At 31.5% G+C, this 19,738-nt stretch overlaps 1 protein-coding gene across 1 annotated transcript in view; it reads right to left on the bottom strand.

Moving 5' to 3' along the window:
• The window catches only part of LOC105625652 (putative epidermal cell surface receptor), a 67,523-nt gene that overhangs the window by 6,423 nt on the left and 41,362 nt on the right, over nt 1-19,738 (bottom strand). The window contains exons 8-11 of the mRNA XM_012206974.1: nt 7,149-8,468; nt 3,694-3,895; nt 1,197-1,695; nt 480-837 (exon numbers count right to left, since the gene is read on the bottom strand). Coding sequence (XP_012062364.1) covers nt 480-837; nt 1,197-1,695; nt 3,694-3,895; nt 7,149-8,468 — 2,379 coding nt within the window. The remainder of the gene's footprint in view (nt 1-479; nt 838-1,196; nt 1,696-3,693; nt 3,896-7,148; nt 8,469-19,738) is intronic.

Genomic DNA, 19,738 nt, shown 5'->3' with positions numbered 1-19,738 from the left:
CGGCGGAAGCAAAGTTGTACACCTAATAGTTTTCATTACGATCTTATTTATGCGTTCATGTGAATAGACAACGACGACGGTAATGATGATAATAATAAATATTTCATAAATGAATATTTAATTACCTATAATATTAATATGTAATTTCATAAAATTTCATTACAATCAAAACGTAATTAAAAGTAATAATATTAAGTTAAAATAAAAATAAAAATATTGATATTTTCATTTATACAATACATTTTTCAAATTATTACAATAATTAATTAAAAAATCGATTTCTTCGAAATTATGGGCCAATGACTGACTGAAACGGCCGGACACATATCGTTTTTTTTTCGTTCAAGAACAGCTAAAAAGCACATTAAAATACTCGATTCCATCACTTAGTATTTCCCTTAGTTTAGTTCACTCTACCTGGTCACGAACATTGGTAAATGACGGGACATCTTGTATGCCTGTCTATATAATATTGTTACCTTGTTGAGCCACGGTAATCGGTAAGAGAACACCTGGCTTAGTGACAAAATCCTGCACATTACTTTTTTTTATTCTGCCATTTGTTAAATAGATTTCAAGCCACAATCGATATCTAGTCCCAGGTTTTAGATCATTGATCATAGTTTTAGCGTGAGAGTCTCTTTTTGCAATTTTGAAGGTAGTATCTTCTTTGCCAATGTCGCTTTGATAAATTGCACGATAAATATTTACATATTTATCTTCTGGATAAGGCACACCACTCCAAGATACTTCTACGTCCGTTGATTTGATAGTTTTAACTTCAACTTTTACATCGAAAGAATAGGGATCTGGTTTCATAAACGTAGTTACCTGAAACTATAATAGATAATATATAATAGATATAATAGATAATAATAGATAATAATAGATAACTAATAGATAATAATTTAACATTAATATTCCTTATGTCACTTTATTTAATGGAATTAATATTATGTAATCGTTAAATGTTTATCTCCGAATTTTTATATTCATGATTATTATAAATAATATATAATAGCATATTCAGATGATGCAAATGATTGTTATGCAAAAAAAAATTTTTTTTTAATTAAAAAAACTTTACAGAGATTTGATTATTTGTGGAACCTAGCATCTAGCACCCCACAAAATATTTTCAGTAATAATGAAACCGCCAATATCAGATAATTTTAATTATTGTTAAAATACTTTACCGTTTTTTCGCTTATTAACTCTGTTAATTGTCCTGGGAACGGTATAAAATAAATACCAATTTCATATGTGGTTAATGGTTTCAGGTTTTCAATTATGTAATTCGTTACTGCACGATGGATCAATGGTGTTGCTGCATAAACTTTACTATCATATTCTTTATATCTCAGCTGAACACCGTCTATGAATTGCAATTCATATTCTGTGAATTTCTTCCATATAACGTTAATCCAGGTTGAATTCGTTTCCGCTATTCTAAGTTCGGCGTCAATTGGTATTTGTGGTGGCAGAGTTGTTACCTCAACATGTTTTTCTAATGTACGCACATTGTAAATTTTGCTGGTTGGACTATTTGTTAAATCCTTCAGTTTCACCGTAATTTTTACTTTGTATTCAGTCATCGATTTTAGATCACCTAATTCAAACTCAAGTTGGGGTGTTGCGATTAAGTCATTAGGAGGCGCAAACACTTGTGTTTTCCACGTGGATGGATCGAAATTTCTATAAAACAAGAAATTTTATTATTCTTACAAGATATTCAGAGATATAGAAAATGAATATCTCGTAGTCACATCTCCATGTCTCGTAGTCACAAATAAAATAGAGTTTGAGAAGTTCTATCTTTTATGATTGCTCTCCATATTTACATCTTCATTTACGAGCAATCAGTTCATATAGAAAAATGTAAAAGAGATGATATCTAGATAGATATCTAGATCCAGAATTTAAAGTAAAATTCTCTATAACAAGTTCAAACTGATATTACAAAAGTATTATAAATATATTTAGTGGAACAAGATGAAATAGTACTTCAATTGTGTCTCATTTTAGATTAAATATTTAATTAAAGAAAAAAATAAAAGGAATAGTACGTATGTTATGTTCGGCACTCAGCAAAATGCCTGCGTGCTTGTGTGGTAGAATAGATTAGTAAAAGACAAAAAGAGACCATAAAAGACGAAACTTTATGATGCAAATCTTGATTTAATTGCCATAAATCAAAGAGTTGAAAAATATAGTTGCACAAAAAAGTTATTTGAATTGTGTGTAAGATAACATAATGTATTAATACTGTCTTACTTATTTTAATATAGATAATTTACAACAAAACATAATATTTAAAATTATAAAGATTATGCGTTTCGCGGATCTCCTCCGCGGCTTTCCTCCGTGTCTAAATCCATTCTTGGAATGGAACGTTTCGTGAATCTTGTAGTCCATTTCATTAGAGCAGCCTGATACTGAGCTGTTCCTCCAAATCGTTCCTTTTTTATAAACATAGAGGAAAACGGAAAACTCTCCTTCCTAGATGTTTTTCCTAGATGTTCTGCTCTCTCTAAGAAAGCTGACGCCCTTAGACTACCTTAGGCTATCAAGTGTATAGAAAACCAACATACACAGATAGATACCTACATGCCGAGTCACACCATCATCCAGCACAAAAACAGTCTGCAATCAATTCACTTGTACGTAGAGCTTTCATCATCTCTGACAAAGAATATCTACAGACAGAACTCACTTAAAAATAGCCTTACAGAAAAATGGACACGACAAAAAAGACATAATCAAAACAGTCAATAAATATGTAAACAAGATAACGGTCTCTGATAGACGAAAGGATCCTATCCATTCTCCCATATATCAAAGGAACAATAGATCGAAATGGCAGGATATTAAACAAACACAATATCCGAACTATCTTTAATCATCTAAAAAGATAGGACAAATCTTAAGAAATCCTAAAGATCAAAGACCTCCACTCAGCTCCATAGGAGTATACAAAATATCTTGTTCCTGCGGGCAAGTATACATTGAAGAAACTGGTCAACCTACGGATAAAAGAACATCAACGATGTCAGGCTAAAACACGTCTCGCAATTAGCATTATCAGAACACAACATCGAAGTAGGACATCAAATATTGTTTGATAAAACGACCACAATAGCCAACATTACATCATACTTTCCAAGAAAGTATAGAAAAATAGAAAAATAGAAAACAATCTAAATAGAGATAATGGCTACAATATAAATAAAATATGGAAAACCATTTTCCCGGTTATTAAAGACTGATCGATTTTCCCCACCTCTCACTCACAATTCTTTTCTTTCTCTTCACCACTTCAACAAGTAGAGTAATATAAAAAAGAAACGACCCGGAGGATCAGTATCAGGAACTGCTCCTCGTCCTGATGAAGTAGTGCAAGGTTCACGAAACGTTGGCATTCCAAGAATGGATCTGAACACAGAGGAAACTCGCGAAATGCATAATCTTTATATAGAAAGCATCCATAGAAGTCAAGAATATTTATATTAATATTAATATTTAAAATTATTATTCTTTCTTAACTTCTTTGCTCTTCCTGAACTTCTTAACTTTAAAATTTAAATATTTTCCGCTTTCTCTCTCTCTCTCTCTCTCTCTCTCTCTCTCTCTTTCTCTCTCATGAAATTCAAAAAGATCTTTTTACATAATTTGATGCAGTATTTCAATACATACGTTTTATCACTGGTATATTGTAGCTCGACTCTTCCATGTAGTCCCACTAAGACCTGAGGTACAGTAAACACTAATCGAATTGTATGTTCATCTAATGCTTCTAGTATTTGCATTGTAACTTCATTGGAAGGAGATGCGACTGGGAATCCAGTTATACTTCCAGGTAGAGAAAAACCTGGCGGTACAATGTTATGGTCCATACCTATAATATATCGGAAGATTTATTATGTCTGTAGCAAAGTAGTAGAAGCCAATTTCTATCTGTGTTAAAATTCAGAAATGCAAGAACATATAGCAAATTATTATTTGCGTTTTAACATGGATTAAATCTTTTCCCGAATATTTTGTTAACAATGGTTGATTATAACTCTCGAAACTCTGTGCCATTTTTTATTATTTCTGTTCTAATTTCAGATTAAAAAATAAACTGTAACTATATAAATCCAATTCTTTTTAAGAGTTGGTGATGATGCATACGAAGATCGAGGTATGACATTTCAACAAAAGTTAGAAAAATTAGATATAGTTTATGATTTATATACAATTAGATGAACTTTTTAACAAAAAATCATGTCAGCACATTTAAAATCGATTCAAAATACATCTGTGTAAAACAACAAAATTAAAAATTAATTAATATTATTTTATTTCTTTCCGCTTTAATTGTGTCTTTTTTTTAATATAAATTTTGCCTCAATTGCCTTTTATAAAATATCTCCTTTTTTAATACTATTTTAATTATTTTAAAAAACGAATTATTTGCTCTAATATTCTTAATTTGAATCTAATCATATTTCTTCATAAAGTGATACGCGATACATTTATTTTTATTATTAAGAAATCAGTCTAAATATGGTTAAGAGAATTAGAAAAATTAATTAAGTGAAACAAGAGATAACGAGCCTGTAAGTTCAATTTAATTATTGTATTATTTCTATAATTATTATCCAAATCTTTTGACTAAATTTGTATGATTCTAAGTTTTAAGAATTTTCTAAGTTTTTATGTTCACTGAAGATGATCCGATTAAAACCGAAAAAAATTTGGACAATAATTGTAAAACTTATAGTATTATTAGTATAGTATTATTAGCTAATTAGAGCATGAGCGTAGCATGTCCATACAGCACCGATTATTACGGAAAGTTTTCAGAAACGTTTCAACCTTTCACATTTCATATGCAACAATTCTGAAAGGATTCTGCAATATGTCATATGAAATGTTTTAACAGAAATGTTATTAAAATTATGTATGCAATAAATTGAAAAATATATTTAAACAGAACGAAAAATGATTATAATGTTAAAATGGATTCAAAATATTTACTAAAAGTCATTTTTTGATCAATCGCAATTCAATTTAACATTATTTTGATGTTATTGTGATTTATTCTATTTAATTACGAAAAAAACTTTTGTATATGAATAATGATATTGTATGGAAACTGCAGGTGTGATTTTTAATAGTATGAGTGCTTATGCATATAATATGATTAATTAATCAAAATAATTGACGATATAATTATTATTTTCGAGAAATACTTTAAGTTTATTTCAATAAGTTTTTGTAATCTGTAAACAAATCTCTCTCTCTCTCTCTCACACACACACACACACACACACACACACACACACACACACACACACACACACACACACACACACACACACACACAAAACTCTCAATAAATTTTAAGTATTGGGTTGTCCGGAAAGTTCGTGCCGCAAAAGATTTAAATTTAATAAATGTATACTAAAATTTAAACCTTTTGCGTTTCAATTTTCCTTCAAAATCGCCACGAACTTTCCGGACAATCCAACTTTAAAAATGATATATAAATATATGTTTAATTGATATTTAAACGATATTCAAATTTATTATGTCGCCATAATAAATTTAAATATTATTTAAGATCAATTAAGTATATATTCGAATATTATTTTTGTAGTATTAGAAATGGCTGAAATTTTTTTGATAATATTTTAAAAAGATTGCAGATTTTTTTTCTATGACATTTTATCAACCTTTCAAGGTTTCATGTGCAAGAATCGCGGACATTTTATTATTTCAGAGCTGTTTCAGAAATATTGCAGACAGATTTCGCAATTTTTATAAAATGTTTCACTTTTCAATTGAAATATTTTTGAAATATTTCTGAAAACTTTCGGTGCTGTATGGGTGAACAGCGCGTAAATCTATCATGTTAGAGGACTTGGATTCGATTTTCCGACAGATTCATGATGGAAGTCTTGTTCCATCATGGGCAGATCCAAGAAATTTTCATGTAGCTCCTCTCCGTCTGGCAAACCATTAAGAGTAGAGTCACTCAATAAGAGGCATAAAATCGCACGTCATTCAGTCTTACCGAAAACGGTTAATAATTCTTATTCTTTTTTTAATAAACGATACTTGCCTTGGAAAAATAAGAAAGAGGTCAATACGGCCAATATTAGATTGATGATAATTTTAAAATAATTAATATTCAGACCGAAGCGAAACAACGTCCGCCCCAGTGTCACCATCTTGAAAAACATGGTACCTATAACTGTATTATCTATAAAAATTGCTCTCATCTATTCACTTACATTAACATATTAACAAACTGAAAAATAGCAGCACCAATCACGGAAAGGATTGCTTACGTTCGATTCTTATTAGAATGATTTTAGTCAAGAGTATCTATTACCAAGAAAACCTCTCAAATTGCCTTTCGAAACCGACGCGATTAAATTGTAGGTCCGTATATCTGCGTATGTATCTACGTGTGCAACACGAGCATACGTACGAGAGATAGACCTTAGAATGTTGTGAATTGAATGAATGAATGAGTACGATAATTAAATTACACTTACATCGTGTGCCAGGTTCATTATCTCTTGTGTTACTTAATTAATCTTATTATTCATTTTCTTATCTTCATATGTTTTTATAATTTCAAGATTTTTTCACGATCACAGCAATTGACTTTAATTGCAAATATGTGCTGCAATCTATGTTCTTCAAGATCATTAATATGTAAGTTTCTTATGTAAATGCATAAAATTTCTTGAGAAATATATCTACAGTATATGTGACGATATTCCTTACCGAAACTTAAAATAACTTTTTCTGAAAATGAAATACTATTTGTATATGTAATATATACGTATGTATATATTATTCATATTATAATCAATTAAAAAAAGAATGCATTTTGCAAATTGATGGAAATACAATTAAATAATAAAATTTAATTTCTTAATTAACTATATAATTGGATTTTCATATAAGTTTAAATTTTGGGATGTAGTTACAAAGGTATATAATGTTGTAATTTTATAAATTATGAAAATTTATGCAATCAATAAATGTTGATAACAAAAGCATTATTTTATTTTTCAGCAAGGAATATCAGCTCATTTCTGGCTACTAATAAAAATTCTGTATATTATTTTTTGTGATGATCAGGAACGAACCTGATTGACTGGACGTTTGTGCTGCGAGCGGATGATTCAAGTGCGTAAGTCCTGAATGTGATATTTGAGCATCTATATGAAGTGGTATAGTTGGCAGCGGGCGATTATTTGGAACATTATAAAGTATAGCAGGTTTTTTGGAATAATCTTGGAAGAATCCTGGATTGGGATCGTGCTGATTGATGTGTGCTAATAATTCCTCAATTTGCTGAGGAGTATTTGGAATATTGGGCGTGTGAATGTGATAAGTGATCTGTCCATTTTCATCTTTTTGCGAAAAGCTATGATATTTCGTCGTCTTTTTCGATGTGGGTATCGTTCCGAAATAAACGGATTGCGCTTGATCAGTAGGCAGTTGTTTCTGACCAGAGATTTGGTGAAGGTCATATACACTAGGGTAATCTTGAGGAGGAGTATAATTGACCTGAATTAGATCAGGTTGCTGCGAATTTGTCAGGTGATGTAGTTTCTCTGGTAAAATCTCATAATCAGGATTTTTTTTATTTTGTTTTGGTCGATCAGATAATATCGAAAATGATTTTGATTTTTCTGCATCAATAAAGGGATTACTAAGTGTGGTCTTCTTTTTTGAAGTAGGAACAATCACATTTGGATCAATTAAATCGGATTTGATGGGGATTGAATCATAATAAGAAAGACCAATTGCTGTGTTACCATACTGATTATTAAAATTAACTTGAGAGATGTTTTCTCTATTATTAGAGCTGAATAAGAATCCTGATTCTGATGTATTGAGATGAGAATGTAATGGGATAAACTGAGCTTGATCAATTGGATGATTTTTTAGCAGAGGGGCTAATTTGTTTAGGTTTAATGAATTTGATTGATTTTCATTAGGATATGGAAGCATCGACGTGACTTTATCGGGAAATTTATCAGATACTAATGGATCAGGAAAATACTGATTAATTTCCTTGTGAGGTCTTACTTCTACAGGCTTTTTCGAATCAAATTTTGATTTTGGTTTTGCCCTCAACATTGGCTTTACGGAATAAACGGGTAAATGAAAAATGTCTTCTACATTGAGATGGGTGGATAGGTAGTCGGGACTATAAGGTCCGTTATAAGATATTGTAGGATGTCCTGGATCCATAGGATAGTGAGGAAGTCCGTGAGAAGTAGTATCTATTTGAGTTTTATCGGTTTTTGAATTTTCTGAGAAAGAAGTACTGTGCTCCGATTCCTGGCTGTGCTTGAATATTTCCGACTTGTTATTCGGTCTTTTGATATTGTCAATTGTTTGCTGATCAAACATGTTTGTAGCTAAGGGGCCGGAATACGCGGTCGTCACGTTCAATCCTGCAATAAGTAAAGTTCCATTGTCACAGAAATTGTCAGTGATCAGTCATGGGTTGTCTAGAATCCATGCATATTTATAGCAGAATTCAATTTAAATATTTCCAATTGTAATCACGTTGTATAAAGCATGCATTTTGTCTTCATTCAATTATTGCATTATCAGTGCGAAATATGTACAAAAAGAAAAAAGAAGTAGGAAAATATAAATTTCAAAGAAAGGTAACCTAAAGTTATATTGTAACGAAAATAAAAGAAAAAGTGCTATTTAAGTAGCAATTATGCTAGTAGCAATTATGTTAGTAGCAATTATGCTCGCAAAGATTTGCACATTTCGGACCGATTCCGGCGAGCTACTCCCACTACCGCTCGAGGCTCGACGGCCGAGCCGCTGACGCTCTGGCTCAGGAACGTCTCTGTAGCTTAAATGTATGGAGATCGTACTTTACGTTATTAAAGAATATTTTTCTTTAATAGAATTTTTATGTTCTTAAAAAATCAAATACTAAATTTTCTAAAACATTTTGTCATAATAATTCTTGCTTACCAGAAACCATTCAATAATTGTTATAAATTTACATCGAGAAGTTTCTACAACAGATTTGCGAAGATTGAAATCAGGAAATATGTGAATCTGGAAATTCCGTACGAAGTCTTATAAAGTTTCATTAAGTAACAAAGATTTTATATCGCAATAATTATTTTCTTCTTTAAGCGAATATAATTATTTTAATTAAAATGATAAAATTATATTATTAATTATATTATAAATAAATTATTGGGAGTACAAATTAATTCGGTCCGTTTTTTTGTGCATTTATTTCAAAATTAAATGAATGAACAGATTAATTAAAGTATTGTCCATCGCTGCCTACTACTTTTTCCCATCTCTCAAGCAATTTTCGAATTCCATCTCGAAAAAATGACTCATCTTTGAAGGCGATCCAATTTTGGAGCCAATTTTCGATTTCTGCGAAAGAAGCGAATCGGTGACTTGCTGCATCCTTTGGAACAATCAGTAATCAGAAGGAGCAATGTCCGGAAAATACAGCGGGTGCGGTAAAACATCTCATTTGAGCGTTTCCAAATATTTTTTTATGACTTTAGCGACATGAGGCCGAGCGTTGTCATGAAGAACAATAACTTTATCATGTCTTTGTTCGTATTCCGGCCGTTTCTCTCGCAATGCACGGCTCAAACGAATCAATTGTAACTGATACCGATCGCCCGTAATGGAATCGCCGGAAAAGTTTCAGCAGCTCATAGTAAACAAGACCCTCTTGGTCCCACCAGATACAGAGCATGATCTTCGAACCTGAATGTTCGGCGATGGTGTTGATGTTGAGGTCGATGACAACGATTGACCGGGCTTAGCGTAGTATTTTTTCTTTTTGGAGTTGTTGTAGAATATCCACTTCTCATCTCCAGTTACAATCTGATGCAAAAAAATCTTTTCTGTGTTGTTTTTGAATCAGCTGTTCGCAAGTGAAAAATCGCCTTTTAACATCTTTCGGTTTCAGTTCATAAGGCATCCAATTTCCTTGTTTTTGAATCATTTCCATGACTCTCAATCGTATAGAAATTTCTTGTTGAGTTACCCTCAATGATTCTGCAAGCTCCTCTTGCGTTTGACTTTCTTCTTCGAGTAATACCTCTAATTCTTTGTCTTTGAATTTTTTTGGCTGTCCAAAGCAAGGCTTGTCTTCAACGCTGAAATCTCCATCCTTGAAACGTCGAAATCATTTCCTACATTTATCAGTTGGAGCAGTGTCACCATAAACTTCGACAAGCATTCGATGGGCTTCAGCCGCACTTTTCTTCTAATTAAAGCAGAAAATCAAAACCTCCCGCAAATGCTGTTTGGTTAAAACAAAATTCGACATTTCAAACACAGTAAAAATCAAGGTTTTTGTATGAAACTGAAAGCGAGGGTAAACTGAATATTATTAGCAGATGTTTAACCTCTCTGAAACCGCCAAAATCAGCTGTCACTATGAACCATTCACAACAACTGAAGCCATCTTTAAGGAAACAGACCAAACTAATTTGTACTCCCAATAGTTATTGCGATATAGAATTCTCGTTACTTGAGACTTCGTGTGGAAAACACGGATTCACGTATTTCCTAATTTCAATCTTCACAAGTCTGTTATAGAAACTTCTCGATGTAAATTTGTAACAATTATGGTTTCTGGTAGGCAAGAATTATTAAGACAAAATGTTAGAAAATTCAGTATTTGATTTTTTTAAGGAAATAATTATTTTGCAAGAAAAATATTCTTTAATAATGTAAGATACGACCTCCGCACGTTTAAGCTGTAGAGACATTCTTAAGTCAGAGCGTTATGTGGCGCTTGACGGCTCGGCCGCCGAGCCTCGAGCGGTATTGGGGGTAGCGCGCCAGAATCGGCTCAAAATGTGCAAATCTTTGCGAGTACTGAATTTTATAATTAGCCCGGAGTCCATATACGGACAAAAGCATTTTGACACCAAGCGCTGATTAGTAAAAAGTCAATAGGGGTGGGGGGGGTAAATAAAATTTACCCTCATTACTCGTTTTTCATTATTAACGTTCGGTGAGCTATTATTCATATGAAGATTTATAGGCTATACTCGCTTAATCGCAGATAAAGTTTTTAAAATTTTTAATTGTAACATTTATTTTTCATTAATTATATACAATTTATTGTAAAATAATATTTATTAAATATTTATTAATATATTGGGTTGTCCGGAAAGTTCGTGCCGACTAACCTATATAATTTAATAAATGTATACTAAAATTTAAATCTTCTGCGTTTCAATTTTCCTTCAAAATCGGCACAACTTTCCAGACAACCCAATACTTTACGTAATTTATATTAAAAGTATTTAATATCTCAAATAATAGTTTAGGAAAAATATTTATTTAACGTTTATTAAATATTTATTTTACATTAATTATTTATTTGTAATAATAATTTGAAAAAGAAAACATTTATTTATGCAATATTTATATTAATTTAATAATTATTTTATATTGATTATATTTAGTGAGCAATACACAATCGCCAACCTGCGGAATTTTATTTTCGTAAGTAAAAAAAATCCTGTATATATTAGAATAAAAAACGTAGAATGAGATTTTTCATCCATTATAATTAAATAATACTGAAATTGAAGGTAAACTCTGAAAATTGGGCTTCAAGATGAAGTAAATAAAATATTTTAACAGTTCTCGATTCTTATTCCTTAAACCATTCATTAAAATGTTAAAAAACATTTATTTAATATTAAAAATATGTTTTGTTGAATGTTAAAGAAATGTTTTCTACAATGTTAAAATCATTTTTTAATGAAAAATAGGAAATAATTAATTTCAATGTTTTTAAATATTTTTTTATCATTGTTAAAATATAAAAAAAAATGTTTAAAAAATATTTCTTTGTTAATTGAGCGTATGGCAGTTCATTCGGCACGATCTACTTCTATATTTAATTCTTTTACGTAAGATTATATTTAACTTTTTGAAAGTAACTGAACATTCAAAATATATATATTTTATTTTATTGTATAACATTTTAATACTTATGACTTTATAATATAGGTAAATATGTATCTTATTGTTAGTTAAACATTAATTATGTATTGGCATGCATTGAAGATATATTAATTATAATGTTGCTTAAAAATCAATATAAATTTAATGCAAATACATAGTCAACATCACACATTATAACAATAAAAGACATAGTATTATAAGATTTTTTATACACATTTAACTAAATAATAATGAAAGTCATTTCTAAATTTGTTGCATTCAACTTTTTGAAATATTTTACAACAACAAAAAAGTGCTATAAGTATTTTTTTCTGATCAACAATTTCTAAGGAACATATTACATTCATTATATACTATACGTATCATATATTACATTCAATAATTTCGGCTGGGAACACTAGTGTGTGCACTGGGTGCATATTAAAACCGTTGTATAATCCGGTGCGCAGAAACTGAATTAGGCTGGTTCGTCGACTGAGAATGCTCAGCGGAGACAGAATATATTCTATTCCCTTTTCTCGTCAGTTCGCCGATGTGACAAGAACAAAAGTTTCATTGCTGAGAACACTCAGTGGAGGCAGAATGTGTTCTACTCCCTTTGCTCGCTATTCATTGTCTCGCTATTCATCTAGGATCTGAATCGGATGTTGGTCGCGCTTCTTAATGGATTTCGGAGTGCTGACTCGTTCAGGATCGTAATCGGGAATGGAAATTTTTTGAATTTTTTGGTTGCGATCGTCGTTTTTATTTTACGCTGTCGGATCGTAATTTCTCGGTTTTTTTCGGTATTTTTTTTCAGGACGCGGAGTCGCGAAAAACTGGTTCTCGGCGATTGGTTCAACGGTTTTTGCACTTGCTTGGCCGAGTTTGAAGCATTGTACATTAAGATCGTTAACTAAAGAGTCGATAACATTAAGAACGATGCCATTGTAGGAGTGTATCGTTACATGTCATAGGGAAAAAACGAATCACAATGTTTTAAATTGAGATTTGATAAGATATGTGATAACCAAATTTTGATTAAATGGTCTCTAAGTTGTATTTGTCTTTATCGCTGCTTGTGCAGTCATCGCGATATGAGACAAATATGTGCAAATATATGCAAATATATGAAGACATTCTTCACATATAGACATTCTTGTTCATATTCTGAAAAATAATTAGGGCTCGCTATTATATTGTACGTTTAAATAAATATACGTTTACATATATAATTAGCATATCCATTTATTAGAAACATTTTTTTGAATATATTCAAATAGCCAAATCTGTAGAAAGCAGATTTTTTAAATGTCTGCTACACACTATGCTAACAAAATAACAACAGAATTGTTACAGAATTAGATGTAATACATAATACTATTGACAGACTGCTAGAAAAAAACGTAACACAATCGACAAGATCTGCTCAGTTTCTGCCTTCACATTATGTCGACAGGCGATGTTAACAGAACACAAGCTTAGTGCGGACGCAGTTGATGGCAGATTGCCGTCATTTTCTGCTCGAACTTGCTGACAGTCTGCTAGAAGACTGCAGACATTTTCCTTCCTTCCATATGTGTTTTTAGTAGAGCTCGTTATTATACGTTTAAACGAAAATATGTTTACATGTATATTTAGCACATCTATCATTAAAAAATGTCTTTTCGAATATTTTCATGTTTTTTTAAAATGTTTATCTTAAGGAGTTTTTCTAGTATGACAGGTTGAAAAAATCAAAAATTCTTTTTGGTAAAAATGACGTTTGAATGTAGTAAAAATGTAGGAAACAATATGTATATAAAATAACATTAAATCAGTATATTCAGACAAGCGTTTCTAATAAATTAATATGAGCTAATTATACGAGCAAATCTTTATGTTGACTTATGTACAACGGCTTTAAAGTGCATTGAGTGTGCACTAGTTCTGCCAAAGAGAAACGCTATTCTTTTATAAATTCTACGCTTTGGATAATGCTAATGGCAACGGTATGTAAATTTCTCAATTAAACTATGAGCTTACATTCTTTAAAAAACATGTTAAATCCATACTCAAATTTATCGAAGTATAATGATGTCGTCCATTTAAACGTAATATTGTTGTTATTTAGTGAAACCATAACATAGTTCAATTCAAAAATTGCTAATAACATAGTCAAAAACGTAATTTTTTTCGCGAATTTTCAATTTGGCACCCAATATTTATTTGTTAGTAACTTTTTAACTAAAGGTGTGCAAACGAAAAATCGATTTGCTTGGGAATATGCAAATCGAAAATCTATCGATTAAGATCTTTTTGATCTAATTTGCTCGAAGTTGAGGAGTTAGTTTGAAATCCCCTCCTCCCAAATTATTTTTTAAATAATTTTTTTACTAGAAGTATATGTAAACGAAAATTCAAAATATGCATATACAGGGTGTTGGAGTGATAAATTTTTCGCACATATACATGGACTAAACTGAAAAAAAAAGTCCTTTACCATTTTGCATTGCAAACAACGTGCCTAGCAACGGTGAACGCGCGCCTCGTCGCGCGGGGTGGGTACTATTCTGTCGCGCGTTTGCATTTGGCGATGGGCTGGACAAATTTGGCTATTTTCTTAAGTTAATAACTCGTTAACCATTGCGACAATTGTAAAATGGTAGAGGATTTTTCTTCTCAGTTTAGTCCATTCTACCACATGTACGAAAAACTTATTACTAATTTCCAAACATCCTGTATATGCAAACGAGGAGCTATAGAAATAATCAAATGAGTTATAGAAAATTAGTTTTATCAAAAATTAGGGGACCAACTTCAGGTTAGCTATAGTTATACAGGGTGTCTAGAATTTAAATCAAAACTTTAGGAGCGTGTAGAGGACTGATAAACTAAGAAAAAAGTCCTGTATAAATATGCTTGTTTTTGCTTCGTTTTGAAGAAAAAGACAAAATGTAGTTGCTTCGTTTTTGCATTGCCTCAAAAATATTATCGTCGCTAAAACCATACACGAAAACAATAATAATTCCATTTCGAAGGTGAAAACTTTTTTCGTTTGTTTTTGTTTAGTGGGACCATTTTTTTATCCGACAGATTAAATGCAATCAGATATATAGATTTTTTGAAGACTGAATTTTTTGAAGACATCCATAAGACATGCACAATGGATTGAAATGTGATTTCAACTCGATGGGTGTCTAGCTCATTATGGCAGAACTATTCCAGCTTGGCTAGACAGACATTTTTCACGATGGATTGGACGTGAAGGAGGAATATCTTGGCCACCCCGATCACCTAACCTTGGCGCCTAACTGGTTTGAGTGAGGGATCCTGAAGCAAGAAGTTTATTTGTTGTCAATCAACTCAAAGAAAACAAGAAATCGAATCGAGTGCAGTGTAAATATCGCCAGATAAGTGTTTAATTGCAACACGAGTTATCACAAATATTGATCACTTGCAGCAATGCAAGCGTTGCATTGCTGCAAATGATCAATATTTTGAACAATATCTACATTAAGCAAGTGAAATACAATGTAAATAAGTAATGAGAATGTACAAAAATGAAAATTTTATTTTGTCTTTTTTGCGATTTTCTTCAAAACGAAGCAAAAACGAGCATATCTCTACAAGATTTTTTTTTAATTTATCGATTCTTTACACACTCCCGAAGTTTTGACATTTAAATTCCTTGTATATAGCTGAGTACGTGGACTCATGAAAAAAGATTCTATTTAATACGCACGCACACACGCACATACACAATAGTAACTTAAAGAATAAATGACGCGCGTAGCGCGTGCTTCTTAAAATATTAACCTATAAGAAAATACAAAAACGAATAAAATTGATTTTTAATTTTATAAAAATACGTTAAAATATTCGACAAAACGATTTTCACAGATGAAGGTGCTAAATATACGTATAAATGTATTCTCATTTAAATACATAACAGCAGATCCTGACTTAAAATATATTCGGAAAAACGTTTCTAATAAACAAATATACATGCAATATAAATATTTATAAGTAAGTGCATACTTACAAATAAACGTTTTTCTGAAAGCGAATATAAACGGAGCATTTCACGTTTACATGTATCTTCGAAAAACAGAATAAAATCAGATTATAATAATTATAATATACATAATAATAATTATAATATACATCGTTGTTTTCAATGTAAAATAATTTTGTAAGTTTCGTAAAAAATTTAAATTTTTTTGAAAATTAGGGAAGACACATAATAAATAAATAAAAAAAACTTTTTATAGTTATGTATACTCTTGCAATCATTCAACTTTTATTGTGGTAAATGTTTTCTATCTCTTACAGTTTTAATGGGAAGATTCTATTATCCAGTAAACGAAAATGGAATTAAATAAATTAAAAATTGCAATTCATTTTAATTTATCCAAGTTTGCGCTTTAGAGCCCAGAGCTGGATTGAAATGAATTAAAATTGATATCTGAGGAGATAAATTTGTTTCTCAACATTGAACATTTATAATTCTTTCTTTATAAATAGAACAATATTTTTATATTCATTTCGATCGAAACAGAAATATTCCTATTTAGTATTGTACTCGGATATAAATTTAGGGTTTACATATTTCTGTCATAATTTTTTTTATTAAAAAAAAATGCGTATTTTTATAATTAATTTTATTTTAAACTGTAATGTATTCACAATTTGCAAATTAGTTATTAGGTGTACAACTTTGCTTCCGCTGTTTTTTTCCGAAATTCGAGGCTTTATTGTAAAAAACTGGTTATACATTTATGATTCAAAGTATTGTCCATCGCTGGCCATTACTTTCTCCCATCTTTCGGGTAGCGTACGAATCCCGCGTCGAAAAAACTGGTCATCTTTTGAGGCTATTCATGAATCGATCCAATTTTTTACTTCTTCATAAGACCGGAAGTGCTGGTCAGCCAGGCCGTGTGCCATTGATCGAAACAAGTGATAGTCAGAGGGAGCAACGTCTGAAGAATACGGCGGGTGGGGTAGAACTTCCCATTTCAACGTTTCCAAGTATGTCTTGACCACTTTCGCAACATGGGGTCAAGCATTGTCATGCTGCAAAATCACTTTATCGTGTCTTTCGTTATATTGCGGCCATTTGTCTTTCAATGCTCGGCTCAAACGCATCAATTGCGTTCGATACCGATCGCCTGTGATTATTTCAGTCGGTTTTAACAGTTCATAATACACTACGCCGAGCTGGTCCCACCAAATACAGAGCATGATCTTGGACATCAAAATCACCGTTCTTGAAGCGTTGAAACTACTCACGACTCGTTCTTTCACTAATAGCGACCTCACCATAAGTATTTGAGAGCATTCGATGAGCCTCAGCCGCAGATTTCTTCATATTGAAGCAAAAAATTAAAATCTCCCGCAAATGACGAGAATTTGGCTCGTAAACTGACATTTTCAATCGAGAATAATATTTATGATGCAGACACAAATCGACTAATGTTTCTATGGGGTTATGTTGACAGATGCTCAAGTTTATTGTATGACGTCTATGATCTATTTATTTCGATCACCACTTACCGCTAAAGCAATCTATAGAAAAACGGCGGAAGCAAAGTTGTACACCTAATAGGTTGAATTTTTTTTTAATTGAAGTGAATTCAAACGAAACTATTTTTATTCATAATTTTGAACTAAAATGTATTTATGACTAATTTATTTATGACATAAATATTTTTGGATTCAAATGGATAGAAATATAAAATGTGCTACTTATCATGAACTTGGATAATTTATGTCCATATTATATAATATTATTTTTTAATTGAAATGAATTTAATTAAAATTAAAATACGAAACTATTTATCATGTTGACGTATTTATGAATTCAAATGGATTCATAAAATTCAGAAGCGTGAATTCGGAAATAAATTCATTTCTATCCATTTCAATATATTCTCATTTACTGGGTAGCACACATCCTGATAGCACACATCCATTTACTTTGATTAGTGCATAGTATTTTTTCACTACTTTACCAATGAGAATTTTATTTTATATGGACTAATTAGTGAGTGTGCTATCGGATCTTTCTTTTCAACATTATATTTATTCTTGAAAGAAAAAAATCAAGAGAAGAATATTTGGTTGTATTCCTTGTAACAAGATAATACTTCAGATTATTGAGAGACTTCCCCCTTCCCAATGATCTTGATCTTGATATATGTTGCCATGATTCTGAATAACCTCCTAACCTCCTAACTTAACAAATTTCAGCTATCGCTCGTTATTCGTTAAAACGTTATTAACAAAAGTTATTAAAAAAATTATTAACAAAAGAAATTTGAAAAATGATATTTCTTTTCTACTATATGAAACAGAAATTTTCTACTATAAAGTATATTTTACAATTTTTCATGCGAAGCGATTTCCACCCCATCTTCTCCCCTTAAGGGCGCACGACGTTCTAAAGAAATATGGTCGATTTCGGAAAGTCCTCTTGGCGCCCCTTGGCATTCGTTTTGCGAGGTCGTGCGTGCCCAAGCAGAGAGGGAGATGGGATGGGAGTGGCTTCGCGTGGAAAATTGTAAAATATACTTTAAAGCAGAAAATTTCTCATATAATAGAAAAGAGATATCATTTTTCAAACTTTTTTTGTTAATAACTTTTTAACGACTAATAAGCGAAAGTTGAACTTGTTGGTCATTTTGGGTTATGATCTTGATACATGTCAAGATCAAGGTCAATGGGGAAGAGGGGGGGGAAAGGTCCCTAATCTGAAGTATTACCCAAGATAATTTTCGATATAACTATATAATAGAGCATAGCCATAGTAAGTCTGTTCGCATTGCTTATACTTTTTACACTCAGCATCTTCTTCACTTTTTCTTTCTTCAATACTCAAATATATATTTATCTCTTTTAATTGCCACAATTTTTGGGAATTTTAAGCAATGCAAACAGACCTATTGTAACATAATGATAATTTTATCTCTATTTAACATTAGTAATCAATAAGGATGTAATTATTCACTGTGTTACTCTATGTTATCAGTGTCTTGTTAGAATTTTTTTATTTTTAGATTCATGGCAAATTAAAAAAAAGGACCAAGATGACGGATTGAAAAATAGAGTTAGCGTGCAATTGTATTATTAATAAATTATATGAAACATACACCATACAAAACGCACGCACGCATGCACGCACGCACGCATTTAATCCAATACGAATTTAAAGTTTACATTTTACTGTGTACTAAAAAAATATTAGATGTACAACTTTGCTTCCGCCGTTTTCCTATAGATGGCTTTAGCGGTAAGTGGTGGTCGAAATAAATAGATCATAGACGTCATACAATAAATTTGGGCATCTGTCAACATAACCCTATAGAAACATTAGTCGATTTGTGTCTGCATCATAAAGTTATTCTCGATTGAAAATGTTAGTTTACGAGCCAAATTCTCGTCATTTTCGGGAAGTTTTAATTTTTTGCTTCAATATGAAGAAATCTGCGGCTGAGGCTCATCGAATGCTCTCAAATACTTATGGTGAGGCCGCTATTAGTGAAAGAACGTGTCATGAGTGGTTTCAACACTTCAAGAACGGTGATTTTGACGTCCAAGGTCATGCTCTGTATTTGGTGGGACCAGCTCGGCGTAGTGTATTATGAACTGTTAAAACCGACTGAAACAATCACAGGCGATCGGTATCGAACGCAATTGATGCATTTGAGCCGAGCATTGAAAGACAAACGGCCGCAATACAACGAGAGACACGATAAAGTGATTTTGCAGC

The sequence above is a fragment of the Atta cephalotes genome, assembly GCF_000143395.1.
Source record: "Atta cephalotes unplaced genomic scaffold scaffold00003, whole genome shotgun sequence".
NCBI lineage: Eukaryota > Metazoa > Arthropoda > Insecta > Hymenoptera > Formicidae > Atta > Atta cephalotes.
The sequence above is the reverse complement of the archived record's forward strand: the minus strand, read 5'-3'. Positions and strand labels throughout refer to the sequence as shown.